Below are 15,007 nucleotides of genomic sequence, written 5' to 3'. Positions count from 1 at the left end.
CCGATTTAGTTAGTCTATCAAAAATCACCCAAATAGAATTGCATCCCTTCGTCGTCTTCGGAAAAATTGTTACATAATCCATTAAAATGCTATCCCACTTTCATTATGGAATACTAAACGGTTACATCAGAACTAATGGCTTCTAATGTTCAATTTTAAACTTTTGACAAGTAAAACAAGCATAGACAAACTTAACTACTTCCTTTTTCATTCCTGGCCACCAAAATAATTTCTTTAAGTCTTTATGCATATTAGTGGCACCTGGATGAATAATCAACCCACTTCTATGACCCTCCTCAAGAATAATCTTCTTAAGCTCAGGTATGTCTGGTACACAAATCCTGTCTTTGAACATTATCACACCATTCTCATTAATTCTGAAGTCACCACCTTTATCCTGATTGATTAACACAAGTTGGTCAACCAATCCCATATCGGTCTTGTGACCCTCCCTGATCTCTTCAAGAATACCACTAGTCAGCTTCAACATACCCAACTTCACATTATTAAGAGTCTCTTCACATACCAAACTCATGTCTCTGAATTGCTTGATCAACTCTAACTCTCGAACCATAAACATTGAAATATGCAAAGACTTCTTGCTTAATGCATCAACCATAACATTAGTCTTACCCGGATGTAACTCAAGCCAAATTCATAATCTTTCAGAAACTCGATCCATCTCCTCGGCCTCATATTCAATTCCTTATGATCAAATAAATATTTCAAACTCTTGTGATCGCTGAACACCTCAAATTTGGAGCCAAATAACTAGTGCCTCCAAACCATCAACATGAATACCACTACTACCAACTAAAGAATATGCGTAGGATAATTCCTCTCATGAACCTTCAACTGTCTAGAAGCGTAAGCCGCAACCTGACCATTCTGCATCAACACCTCACATAGACCCATCTTCTAAGCATCACAATACACAAAAAAGGATTCACTTGGATTCGACAAAATCAAAATTGGAGCAAACGCCAACTTCTTCTTGAGTTCTTGTAAACTCTCTTCACAATGCACATCCAATAATATAGGTTTGACCCTTTCGAGTAAACTGAGTCAAAGTCAACGCTAACTTCAAAGACACTTCAATAAACTTCCTGTAGTAACCAACCAATCCAAGAAAACTTCTAATCTTAGTAATTGACTTCGGAGTCTCCCATTATAACACAACATTTATCTTTGATGGATCCACATATATACCATCACTAGAAATCGCATGACCAATGAAACTCACTTCTCTTAACGAGAACTCACACTTGGACAACTTTGCATACAATTGGTTCTTTTTCAATGTCTGTAATACAATTCTCAGATGTTCTACATGCTCTTCATCAGACTTTGAGTATATCAGGATATCATCTATAAACACAACCATGAACTGGTCTAAATAAGAATGAAAGATTTTATTCATGTATTCCATGAACAACCCATGCACATTAGACACACCAAATGACATTACTGAATACGCATAATGTTTATACCTTGTTCTGAAAGCAGCCTTCAAAATATCTTCAAGCTTCACACGAATGTGATGACAACTCGGACGAAGATCGATCTTGCTAAACACACAGGCACCTATCGGCTGATCCATCAAATCATAAGTCCTAGAAGTGGATATTTGTTCTTCATAGTCACCTTATTCAGTTGTCGATAGTCAACACATTGTCACATACTACTGTCATTCTTCTTTACCAACAACATCGGCCACCCCACGATGAAACACTCGGACAAACATACTTCATTTCAAGCAGATCTTCAAGATGCTTCTTCAGTTCACTCAACTCTGAGGCAGACATCCTATAAGGAGCCATCGACACTGGATTAGTACCAGGTACTAAGTCGATAGTAAATTCAACTTCGCGCTCTGGCGGGATATCACTGATATCATCTGGAAACACTTTTTGGAAAATCACTCACCCCTAATAACTCGCCCAACACACTTTTACTTTCTGCCTTCATATAAGCTAATATCATAAATATTGAAGTATCATCCTTTACAAACTCATTCACTATCTTAGCTGAAATGAGCAACTCATCACTAGCATTAAACTCTGGAAATGACATTGTCTTATCGAAATAGTTGATATGAACTTTAAATCTTCATCTTCAACAAACTCAGGAAACAACACTGACTTATCCAACAACCTCCACTATTGCAAACATTGGCACAATGAACCAACTCTCCACACTGAAACATCTTAGAGAAGCAAAAGTTTCTCCTCACTTGTTTTAATTCGGCTCCTGCATACAAGCGGTAATAAAAATAAATGAGCACTGACAGTGTTTCACACACATGTCATGTACTAGGGAACAAACAAAATTACAAAAACCTGGCCAAACCAACTAACCTGCTACGATACCACTAGGTAACACCTTAAACCCTGAAACAATTAAATCATAGAATAATTCAAGTATTAATCATAATGCACACGTTTAGGATGTCACTCATCATGAAACAACACTTGTTCCACAACATTTATCAATTAAGGTAAAACATTCTAATACACGTGTCATCGTATGTTCACCTTCACTTAGGGTATCACCGCAGCGGAAATCATCAAATAAGCATACTTCACAATAAGTGAGTCTCATTAAAATACCATATTTGAATTAAAACAATATGGAAAAAGTCACCATTATAACATAAGCTCAAACGTCAAGAGTATAACATACGACTCTCGATTGGCAAAACACAAACTGAATAAAAACAATTAAATGTTCCCAACTCTGATGTTATCGGATCAGAACAAGACTTCTTAAATAATTATGAACTAAACGAAGTAACTATGGGATCTAACTTCCACTTACTGCGGCAAACTCTACCCCTAAGTATCTGTAAGATATCCATGGAGGACAACATCAAACCAAAAGGGGTGAGAAACAATAAACCAATATAAACAGTGTAAAGAATGCTAAGGTAGAGAATACACAACAAGCACACATTCATTACACATCCACCAACATTATATTTCACACCTAAATCATGGCAACATTTACATAATCATATCCAATCATTGACATCATGAACAATCAACTACATATGGAATCATGTATGCAAATGTACTCCATAACTAACTTATTATACATGCGGTACCATTCATGAACATTCAGGTTCCTCTTGCTCCCGATCCCCACCATAGGACTAGAGCATACCAAATCATCACCATCACCATAGGTGACGCTTCACCAGTTCCTATATAGAATCAGTTACTCGCTCCAATCCCCACCATAGGGCCAGAGCACACCAAAATTGGACTAAAGCGTGTACACCATGATGCATGACTCTCAACGACATGCATTATCACTAAAAGGTTCACCAAAAGTATATCCATACACATCTCACCATTTATGCATCATATCATTCATCATACACAATAATCAATCCATGTTACAACATCAATAAACAACATCAAACAACGACAACTCAACAATTGTAACTTCATAGTCATTCATTCATATTACTTCACCAAACAACAACACATCATCATATAAATATAACATTTTACAAATCTATCCATCTATTCCAAAACCTATATTCACACATCATCTCAACATGTTAATTAATCATATAAAACATTGTTATACACCAATATATGCTCTCTCTTTTAAGTTTCATTTGATTTTGGTTTGAGATTCATCTGCACATATTCATGCCAAGCATATTTATATCATCCATTCATGTTAACATTTTCAAATAAGCACCATGGATTCAAAAGTTTATGGTGTATTCAAGTGGAGAAGCTTGCTTTGTTAACCAAGAAGCATGAAACCCTAGTTGTAGATTCTTGACATTTGTGGATAATGTGGTTTGAATCTTGATCTTGGGACTAAGTATGGAACCCTAATTCATGGAATACAGTCCTTGATCATTATCGAGTGCATCATGCTATTGGTTTTTGGAATCAATCATCGGGTGTGGTTTTGGTCAAGCAGAAGTCAACTTTTGGGTTGATCATCCGTTGACCGTGGATTCTTACATGGTTATTTGTTTTATGGTTTATTGGGTCCAAGGCTTTCTTATTCAATCTTTCATTCAAGGGTTCATAATTCATTCAAATTCCATGATTCAAGAAGAATTCAAATAAGTTTTAGAGGGAAGAGATTTTGCTTGAGAAACAAGGCACGTTTCATTGAATAAAGGACTATTTTCTTGTCAAAGTGTCCATTTCATTTACACAAGACCAAAATTACAAGAATCCATACAAAATTACAAAAAAATATAACTTTGACCTACAGTTGACTTTTTGGTCAACAAATTGATTAAAGTCAACTGACCTAATCTCTAAACCTAATCCTAATTTTCACTTTGGTCTTCACTTTTTCATCTTCTCTTTTGACTTCATTTGCAATCAAGCCATGTCTTTTTTTCCCTCCAAGCCATCATTCTTGACCTTTATGGTAGCCTCATCCCAAGTGTTTTAAAATCATGACTAAACTCCAAGCCAAATCAGCCCTACAACACATCATCAATGTACATCATAAAATAAACCTCAAGGCATTCCATTCATAAACAATCTAACACACCAAACATTCCATTTAAGAACAAGGATGCATGAGCTTAATTGCAATAACTCAATCAAATACCATTCACAACAAGTGGTATCAACATTTGAGCATTCTACATCACCTAGTTCAAGTGGAATCAACATTTGAGCATTCTACATCAACTACTTCAAGTGGAATCAACATTTCACATTAGATAATTGCACTAACTATTTTCTTCATTAACTCATACTCATGGCATTCAAGGCATCACATTCTAACATTAACAATAGGTAATAATGCAAGCATAACCACTCTAATTTCCTTCTAATAACTCCAATGACAGGCTACAGTCTAGCCATCAATAGTTAACATTTTAATAGAAGTTCAATTTAGCATAACACCAATGCTATTCATCTCTAACCAACAGTTCTAAGTATAAATTCCAGCAATCACAATTCAACAAGTTCAGCTCGGCTCAACATTAACATGTTGATCAATGCATTGCTAACAGTCATATTAATACACTAACAATAGTTATAGATTCATAAAAGATTTCATACTAATTGAATTGAATTGAAACAAACAATGGAATAACTTGACATTATTTGATCATATGCTAATTCAAACCAACAGTCTAACCCAAACATAGCATAACAAGTTCATTCAAAATTGGTCCAGGCATAGCATAAAACCACTTAACATCATATTAACCATGTTTATCCTAGGGCACATCACAGTTCACTATTACCATAATAACAATTAATTGATTCACATCATAACTAACTAACTATTAACATTCAAGTAATCTAACTGAATTGGCTAACTGCTAACTAACTAACAAAATGAATTAAAATTAACTTTCCTAACTGACTTTCATAACTAACTAACTAACCTGACTTATAATAATACAACTAAATCCTAACTAGTTTAACTGATTAACAACTGAAAACTAACCTAACTAACTGATTTAACATAAAAAGTTAGCAGATCACCAACCCCTAACAAACTTGCATTGTGAGAAGTTAACAAAACTTGACAGAGTTAACATTCCAGCCTCTATAAATCTCCATTTCTAATCAGTGATCAGGGTTTTTTCAATCATCATATTCATATCATCTAAATCTCAGAATCACTTCTTTCTCTCAACCTCTTCATCAACCCCCCTCAATCCCATTCACATAGTCCTCACTCTTCTTAGAACACAATCATCACACTCATCCTTTGATTCCCATTAAACCCTCTGTTAGATGCCCAAAAATGCTTATTTGAGCTATCAAATGTGGGCATCTTTCACTCTTTTTTGTGAAGAAAGTGTTTGAAACCGTCCTTGCTTTTGATGATTTGCAATACAATGTGAAATGATCTTGGTACCTTTAATTTGTGTGTTATTGTGCAGGAATTAGGCATGAAAGAATAGAAAATGAAGGCACAAGAAAGTTGGCAAAGGAACCAAGAAAGGAAGCATTCATTAGCATGCTCGCTAGGCGAGTGATGTAGCGAAGTGCTCGCTAGGCGAGCACCCAGCGAGTTGCCAGCAAACATTCCCAGAATTTTACAGTAGCAAAATGATCAAACTCGTTATGGTGAAGGAAGTAGCGAACACCCCCAGACTTGGACAAAACCATAGCTAGCACTCATTCACTAGGCGAACATCCAACGAGTTCCCAGCGAGCAATTCCAGTAGCAAAACCATCTAAACTCGCTGGAGCGAAGGAGGAAGCGTGGGCTTCGCCTAGCGAAGGATTCTTCGCCTAGCGAACACATGCATTCTGGACTTAGATGATTTCTCTGGGCGCAGGCACTTCTGGTGGCCTATTTTGGGGCTCGCTAGGCGAACCATTCTGCTCGCCTAGCGAGCATGACAGCTCAGTAACCAGTACTATAAGTAGCAGGGGCTACTTTTTGGAAAGGACACTTAGCATTTTTAGATATTTTTCAGCATTTCTTGGGATCATATTTTTGTACCTTAGAAACCCATTTTCTCATTTTCTTCATCTCTTAACAATATTCCACAAAAAGAAGGTGGATTTCCATCCAATCTCGATTCTTCGACTCGGATGTTGATCAACCTTCAACCGAAACTTGTTGACCAAGCTACCATGAAAATGAATAGCTAAGTCCTTTATTTCTTCAAGGTTAGATGTAGATGATCATAAGCTTTGTATGTATATGGGATGATCTTCATTTGTAAACTCTTTAATGATGAATATATGGTGAAAACTTTATTTTATTGATAACTCTTTGTGTTGGTTTATGATCGAGAGATGTTTTCCAACTCTTTACCTAGGTTTTCATCCAATCTTGTTTGTTAGCTAGAGATAGTAATGAATGATTTTGTTCACTATAAAGTTGAACCAAAAAGTTGTCATTTTGATAGATTGTGTGAGAGATCAACAATGGATCAAAATGGGAAAACCCACAATGTGTGTTAGAGATAAACACATTGGGAGGACTTTGTGAAATAGTTTATCATCTAAAGGAGTTTATGAGTTTTGTTGATCAAACATATGCATGCAAAGTGATCGTCGAACCCTAAACTTTGACAATATTTCTCAAATCTTAAAACCAAATCTTTTACCTCAATTTCTTACTCTTTTATGCAAGCTACCGTTACCAAAAACCTAAAACCCCTTGTTACTTTAAGTTAAGAATTGAACAACTGTCGAACGGCAACGATATCTCACAATCCCTGTGGAGACGATAACAAAAACCCGACACTCTAACCTTACACCAACAAAATGAAGCGCAAAGCATTCTTTGGCATTGTCACAACTCGCCTTACGGCGGACACTACAATGGGGTAAGAACAACCACTAAAGTCCTTCAGTCAGGATTTTATTGGCCTACTGTTTTCAAAGACGCACATGCCCATGCGCAAAGTTGTGATAGTTGCCAAAGAAGTGGTGGGATTGGTAAGAGAGACGAGATGCCTCTCCAAAACATCCAAGAGGTTGAAGTATTCGATTGTTGGGGTATCGATTTTGTAGGACCATTCCCACCCTTTTATGGTAACGAGTATATGCTTGTGGCGGTTGACTACGTTTCTAAGTGGGTTGAGGCGATTGCCTCACCTCGGGCGGATGCTAAAACGGTAATCAAATTTTTGAAGAAAAACATCTTTTCCCGTTTTGGAACCCCCCGTGTGTTGATTAGTGACGGAGGGTCACACTTTTGTAATGCACCGTTAGAAAACGTTTTGAAACATTACGGTGTATCACATAGAGTGGCGACTCCGTATCACCCACAAGTAAACGGTCAAGCTGAAGTCTCTAATCGTGAGATTAAGAGAATTCTTGAAAAAACCGTGTCAAATTCGAAAAAAGAGTGGTCACAAAAATTGGATGAAGCGTTATGGGCATACCGTACCGCTTTTAAAGCTCCAATTGGGCTAACTCCTTTTCAATTGGTGTTTGGTAAAACTTGCCATTTACCAGTTGAATTGGAGCACAAAGCTTTGTGGGCTCTGAAATTATTAAACTTTGATAAGGATTTGGCCGGTGAGAAAAGAAAAGTGCAATTGCTTGAGTTGGAAGAAATGCGCAATGCCGCATATCACTCGAGTTGGTTGTACAAAGAAAAGGTAAAAAAGTATCATGACAAAAAGCTTCGAAAGAAGGAATTTGTGCCTGGACAGTTGGTCCTATTGTTCAATTCCAGGTTGAAGCTATTCCCCGGAAAATTGAAATCTAAATGGTCCGAGCCATTTCGTGTAAAACAAGTCAAAGAATATGGAGCTATTGTCATTGAGGACTTGGACGAGAAAGAAAGTTGGACGGTTAATGGCCAACGTTTGAAGGTTTATCTCGGCGGTCTTGTGGATCGCGGGAGCTGTGCTATCTCCTTGGATGCTCCTCTGTGAGCATCGAACCGTCGAGCTTATCCGACGTTAAACAAGCGCTTGTTGGGAGGCACCCCAACATTGTAAGTATTTACAGTTTTCTGTTGTGTGGTATTGGCGTTCAATTTGAAGAAACTTGCTGAGATGTGCTTTGCATGCTGTTTTGAAAAAAACAAAATACTGTCATGCTCGCTAGCTGCTCGCTAGGCGAAGGCAGTAGCGAGCTGATTCGCTAGCTGCTCGCTAGGCGAAGGCAGTAGCGAGCTGATTCGCTAGCTGCTCGCTAGGAGAAGCAGTAGCGAGCGCTGCGTGGCAGAAACCCATTTAATTTTCAGCAGGCCACTCATTTGGGCCCAAAAACCATTTTTAAGTGTTGTAGTCTGAACCTCACAACTCACAATCACTCTCTCACTTTTCATCTCACACAAACCCTAACTGTTACATTGCAAACCCTAACCACCGTTGCATTTCAAATTCAATCGATCTCTCCACTAAGGTTTGTCCTATCTCATTTACTTTATGCTGTCAAGTTGAAATTTCTGAAGTATGAGACATTATGGGTGAATTTAGGAGAGTGGGTATCATTAGGTTTTGCATGTGGGTTTAGATTTGCATGTATCTTAGAACGATTCTTTGCATGATAAATCACTTTGTTTTTGAAATAGGTATCATTAAACTTAGGGTTTTCTGAATTTGGTTGTTAAACAATGGAGAACCCAGAACCCGTAACATTCGCTAGCATATTCGCTAGGCGAATCAGTGGCGAGCATTCGCTGCCACTTCGCTAGGCGAACCTGTAGCGAAGCTTCGCTAGGTCCTCGCTAGGCGAAGCAGTAGCGACCATGACAGTAGTTGATTTTTCTGTTTTGCTCTCTAATCTGTTCTGTGGTTTTCTGTTGTTTCTTTTCTATAACTTTGCAGATGGCATCCAGGTCGAGCGCTTCGAAAAAGAGAAAGGTCGGGAGCACTTCCCGTACTGTACCCATTCAGTTCGACACCGACAAATTTGTCGGGGCAAAGCAAGCCGCTCGCTATGTGGCATTGGAAAAAAGAAATTTTTTGCCAGAGAAGAGGTTTATGATCAACCCCGAAGGCGACTACCGTACATTTGCTGGGTTGATTCATAGCAAGAAATGGGACCGGTTGATCGCTCCACTCGAGAGCTATGACATCGAGATAGTGCGTGAGTTCTACGCGAACGCACTGCCTAATGACGACAAGTCGTTCACTTGGATCACAAGAGTGTCCGCCCGTCCGGTTGCTTTCGATCGGGATGCAATCAACCGTGTGCTGGGTGAACCGCTCCATCTGGGAGCTAATGAGAAGGACACATACCATCGGGATTTGAGGCTACACAGGGACACCAACTCTATTTCTGCAGCCCTTTTATTTAAGGGAAAATCAGTTGAGTTGAACCCATCTGGGGTTCCTATGAGGTACCATAGGGAGGACATGATTCCCTTGGCTCAGCTGATCCTAATGCTGGTTCTGACCAATATTAAACCCAAGTCTCACACATCCACCGTGCCGATCCCAGTGGCACACTTGGTCCATTGCATTCTCACTAATATTCAGATCGATGTGGCGAGAATCATTGCTTTAGAGTTGAAGTCCGTGATTGAGAACGGGCTGAAGTCGGGGGCAAGAGTTAATTGCCCCCTTGCTTTCCCTTGCCTCATCATGGCTTTGTGCCAACAGTCGAGGGTGAAGCTACCCTCCCGCAGCCAAGTGAGGATTCCGCCCGCTATCGATGATAGATATGTGGCCAAGTACTGCAAGCCAAAGAACTTCAGGAGTGGTGCAGCTGCTGGTGATACCGGGGCTTCTGATGGTCCTGGTGCTTTTGCTCAGGGATTTGATCCTTTCCCGCAGGTTGTCTGCAATTATAATTGGGATTGGATGACGGCGACTCAGCGTGCCATGATTGATATTCATGATTCTATACAGTTGTTACAGTTGCAGATACGTGACCCTTCCGGAGAGCATCCGATGATGACGCGTGAGCAGTTCTTGCAGCACGCTAGCTGGCCTGTCGACAGACCTGTGTTCAGAGAGGGGGCGGGTGCTGGAGCTTCTGGTGCTGATACTTCTGGTGGTGCTGAGGATGGTGATGACGATGATGATGATAGTGATGATGGTTCCGGTTCTGAGGCCGGTAGTGATGAGAGCTCTGAGTCCTATAAGGACTAAGTTTTTATTGTTGTTATGTTTTATTTTCTTTGTATTTTTAGATATTTGGTTATGTACTTTTGGGGTGTTTTGTCCCCCACGCACATTTTAAAATTTTTAAGTAATAGTTATTGTTTATGTTTTAAATTATTGTGTTTGGTTTAAATTTCTTTTGTTTTAATAAATTTCTGGTTGTTGAGCGTCAAACCTTCTAGATTGGTTGCTCCTCAAAGAAGTATCCAATGAAGGTGCATCCGAGCTTGGATGGCAATGATAAAAATAAACAAGCGAATAATGCTAAGGTACATGTTACCTCCGGTTAGAATTTTAGAATGCATTAAGAACTTTACTCTTTTCGTAATTGAATATTGTTCTTTTTGCAACATAATTGAATGAATGTTTCATCTAGGACTTAGAACCACAAATTGTGAGGAAACCTCCATTGTACACTTAAATGCTGGATTTTACTAAACTTTGTTGATTCATTTGATTCATGCTTGGTCTTTTATTATTGTGAATTTGTGGAAGCAATTAGAAATGATCAAGGCGCTTGTTTTTTTTAGAGCACAACCAGTTCCAAATACAACTTACCCGTGAGAAGAGAGAGTATTCGTTAACCCCTTTGAGCTTAAACAGTTGAATCTCAGCTTGAAATAAGGCGAGATGTCAAAAATCTTTTTTCTTGAAACCCTGAAATTTTTGGTAATTGTTCTTTTGCCGTAAAAAGTCAAGAGCATTCACTTAGGGTGAGTAAGAGATAAGTTGGGGAGAATGAAAATGAGAATCGGTAAGTGCCACAACTCTTGAAAAACCGAGCAAGCATTGAAAAAAATAAAAAAAAATAGAAAAGAGAAACATTGTTTTGTGAATACGATGTGAAAAGAAAAAAAATATATAGGAAAATGAAAATTAATGCTTGCTTGGAAGAAAAATAGTGAAAAACAAAAAAAAATTGAGTTGTGAAATAAGAGTTGTGAAGGTTTCAAATGAGAAACAAGTGGAACGAAGTTGAGATGTGTAAATAGCTTGTACAGTGAATGCCTCTTTTGCATCGGCAAGTTCGTTTTCAATGGCCTTAGATATGACCCTTGTTTGTAAACCTAACCAAGCTACAACCGGAAAAGACCTTAGTGATCTTCGTGCTTCCGCATTTTCATTTATAATTGTTAGACATTGTATGAATTGAATTGTCTTTCGCATTGTTTGTTGGAGAGAGAGATTGTCCCTGCGGTTGCAAACGCGTAATTTCTTCAATCCTTATTCGAAGAGGAGAGATAGGATGATTCATTCAGGATAACATTGTTGTGGATTATTACATGTTTTGCATTGCTATAAAGTTTTAGTTCTTGTGTATTGTGTTATTCTAACCATTGAGAACTTGTGTCTGGTTGATTCTCTTGTGTTTGAGCCATTTTATCCGACTTCAGAGAAACCTTTTTCTTTAAGCAAATCCTCTTGTCCTTCAAGAGGCATACTTTGCTTGAGGGCAAGCAAGAATCTAGTTGGGGAGAGTTGTTAGATGCCCAAAAGTGCTTATTTGAGCTATCAAATGTGGGCATCTTTCACTCCTTTTTGTGAAGAAAGTGTTCAAAACCGCCCTTGCTTTTAATGATTTGCAATATAATGTGAAATGATCTTGGTACCTTTAATTTGTGTGTTATTGTGCAGGAATTAGGCATGAAAGAATAGAAAATGAAGGCACAAGAAAGTTGGCAAAGGAACCAAGAAAGGAAGCATTCATTAGCATGCTCGTTAGGCGAGTGATGTAGCGAAGTGCTCGCTAGGCGAGCACCCAGCGAGCTGCCAGCGAACATTTCCAGAATTTTACAGTAGCAAAATGATCAAACTTGTTGTGGCGAAGGAAGTAGCGAACACCCTTGATCGCGACTTTATGAGTCTATTGGGGTACTAACTGCAAGCGCACAGTCTAATCGCGTAGTTTTAAAAGATATCGATCCCACAAGAACTTAATGAATCGATCTACCATTTTTTAAGGGTTACTGCGTAAAGCTAAGGCGGATGATACTTTAATGATTAGGGGAAAAAAATAAAACTAAATTTGGATCTAGATAAAATATCAAATAATATGGATATCAGTATGTAGTTCGTCGTATTTGGGGAATCAAATCTTCGTTGGTCTTTTTCTTAATTTTAAAATAAGTCTTTTCAGTAGACACTATTAATTAAAAGTCTTTTCCTTAAACTCTCGCTCTGTTGAATCAGACTATGACTTTATATTTTAACGTACGCTCTCACTATTTCGTTAAGTCTAAAATCACTTTTGAAAATAATAGAATCTATAGAAACTCCTTTTGAGAAAATACTAACCGTTTAAACGCCCTCGTCTCAAACTCTCGCTCTGTTGACTTAGATTATATGATTAAACTTAAATGCTTAACTCTAGTCCTCACATTTAACTTTTAAAAATAATTTTTGAAAATAATTAGAATTTAATTAACCTTAAAAATTGCTTTCGCCCTGATTTAAAGTTAATGTTCAATTTACATTGTCCAGTTAAAAACTCAAACCGTCGTTCTATTAATTTTAACTTCTTTATGTCTTTTACTCTCGTGCAAAAACCTTGGTATTAACTTTGTAAATTGAGACCAGAAAAAGAGTGACTATATTCTGAAATAAATTTAAACCAATTCAACTTTGATTCCTTAATTCCGCTTACTTTACATACCGATATCTAAATTAATTAGCCAGACATGATGAACATGCATAAACAATAATCATGCATAAATACGGCCATATCAAATCAAACAACATATATAAACAGCGGAACAAAGCATATGTAAATTAAAACGATAAATCAATTAATTAATGAACCTGGAAAAATACTAGAAATCTGGATTTTATCTCCTACGCTTCGGTGCTCGAACACTCCACCACAAGTCGGTTGGATTTGTTCTTCACAATTCTCGATCCGATAGGAAAGTAAAAACAAGGAAATAAAACACTATGATCTAACGTAAGGTTAGATCCAGTAAAAATTACACAATAGTTTCCGGTGTAGAAACTATCGTGAGAAAATAAATTGTATGCTTCAGAAATTAAACTAGAAAAAAGAAAGAAATAAATTGCTTGCAAAACTTAGACTGCTGGAAAAATTGTACGGAGAAGAGAGAGCTGCAATTGGCTTTTGTGAGGTTTATTTATATTAACCTCCCAAGATAACCGTCTCCTAAAATGTGTCTTCAGTATGGTTCAAAGCGTCTTCGAGTGCATGAGAAAATTTAGGGGGAAACCGTCCACTCCGTTACGCACGTAAAGCCTAAAATATAGGAGTGGAATGTGTGACGTCCGTCACACTATGTGTTACGGTCGTAACACTAGGTCTTAGGATGTGGCGGTTGGCACGTGCTTGTTGCGGTCGTGACAACAATTTTCTTTGTTCCAAACGTGGGCTGGGCTTTGGTGCTTCAGCTTGCTGCTTTTCCTAGAAAATCTTCTTTTTGCACCCCTTTTCTTTCTTTTTCACATGTGCTTTAAATAATGATACCTGAAATAAATAATAAGAAAATGCCGAGTAATATCGAATAATATAAAATAAATTGAATCAAATAACGATATAATTTAATTAAATCAAGTCTAAAAATGTGATATAGTTTCATGTTATCAAACTCCCCCTCACTTAGACTTTTGCTTGTCCTCAAGCAAGAAACAATGTAGAAATCGATTTTTTTTTATTTAAAAATATTAGCCAGATGAAATTTCCAAACACACATCAATTCGTAATGGGTTGCAAGTAAATCTCGTTAGAAATAACCTGAGTTTAATCTTAACATCAAAAATTACCGTAACAACACTAGATAACCCCACCTTATGCAAACCAGTTCGAGTCATGCTATTATAGCTCAGCCTAGTTCTTTTACTCTTATTTCACCCGTTTTCATTCGAGCGAAATCACATTAAGCCCTTTATCTTTTCGCGCACATAGTGGAGTAACCCGTTAGCGATTTTGATCCCCTTTTAGTTAGAAGTTCTGGTACATAAGTTGGATAACTTCTTTATTTAGTCTATTGCAAATTGCGGGGGATCGGACCGTAGTCCGCCCTACCAAGTTCAGCACCAGAAATCGCTGAACCAACTCACAATGGATCGTTCATACCATGTTTTTGTAGGGTCCACAACCTTTGGATTAAATGATCGGGTAAGGATCACCTAACTTAATTAGTGCATTTCCTGATTTTTAATATGTTGTTTTGGGAATCATTCACTTGTATTCATCGGCTCTCCACGTAGTTTGCTATTAAGATGGTGCCGACTTCTCGTATAAACTACTCGGGGTTACTATAAAACTAAAAGTTCAAGGAATTGGTATAATAGGTACTTAAACTGATCTAACATGCTGAGGTTTTTAGAGTGTTGGGGCGGTAATAATTTTGTCTTAATTTCACTCAAGTTTTATAAAATAAGCAACCTTTAGGAAATCTTAACATGAATGAAACAAGGTTATCTCCCCCTACACTTAAATGAAACATTGTCCCCAATGTTTCAAAA

At 37.7% G+C, this 15,007-nt stretch overlaps 1 protein-coding gene across 1 annotated transcript; it reads right to left on the bottom strand.

Annotated features, from left to right (window-relative positions):
* Window positions 1–813: 813 nt before the first annotated feature.
* Window positions 814–2,857, bottom strand: LOC127123617 (uncharacterized). Its single transcript, XM_051053818.1, has 8 exons — window positions 2,818–2,857; window positions 2,358–2,390; window positions 2,155–2,250; window positions 1,956–2,060; window positions 1,747–1,897; window positions 1,456–1,613; window positions 1,244–1,368; window positions 814–918 (listed from the first exon to the last, which is right to left on the bottom strand). Exons 1-8 carry the CDS (start codon window positions 2,855–2,857, stop codon window positions 814–816), a joined length of 813 nt encoding a protein of 270 aa, XP_050909775.1.
* Window positions 2,858–15,007: the final 12,150 nt, after the last annotated feature.

The sequence above is a fragment of the Lathyrus oleraceus genome, chromosome 2 (assembly GCF_024323335.1).
Source record: "Lathyrus oleraceus cultivar Zhongwan6 chromosome 2, CAAS_Psat_ZW6_1.0, whole genome shotgun sequence".
NCBI classification, from domain to species: domain Eukaryota; kingdom Viridiplantae; phylum Streptophyta; class Magnoliopsida; order Fabales; family Fabaceae; genus Lathyrus; species Lathyrus oleraceus.
Note: the sequence above shows the minus strand (reverse complement) of the source record. Positions and strands in the feature narration are given on the sequence as shown.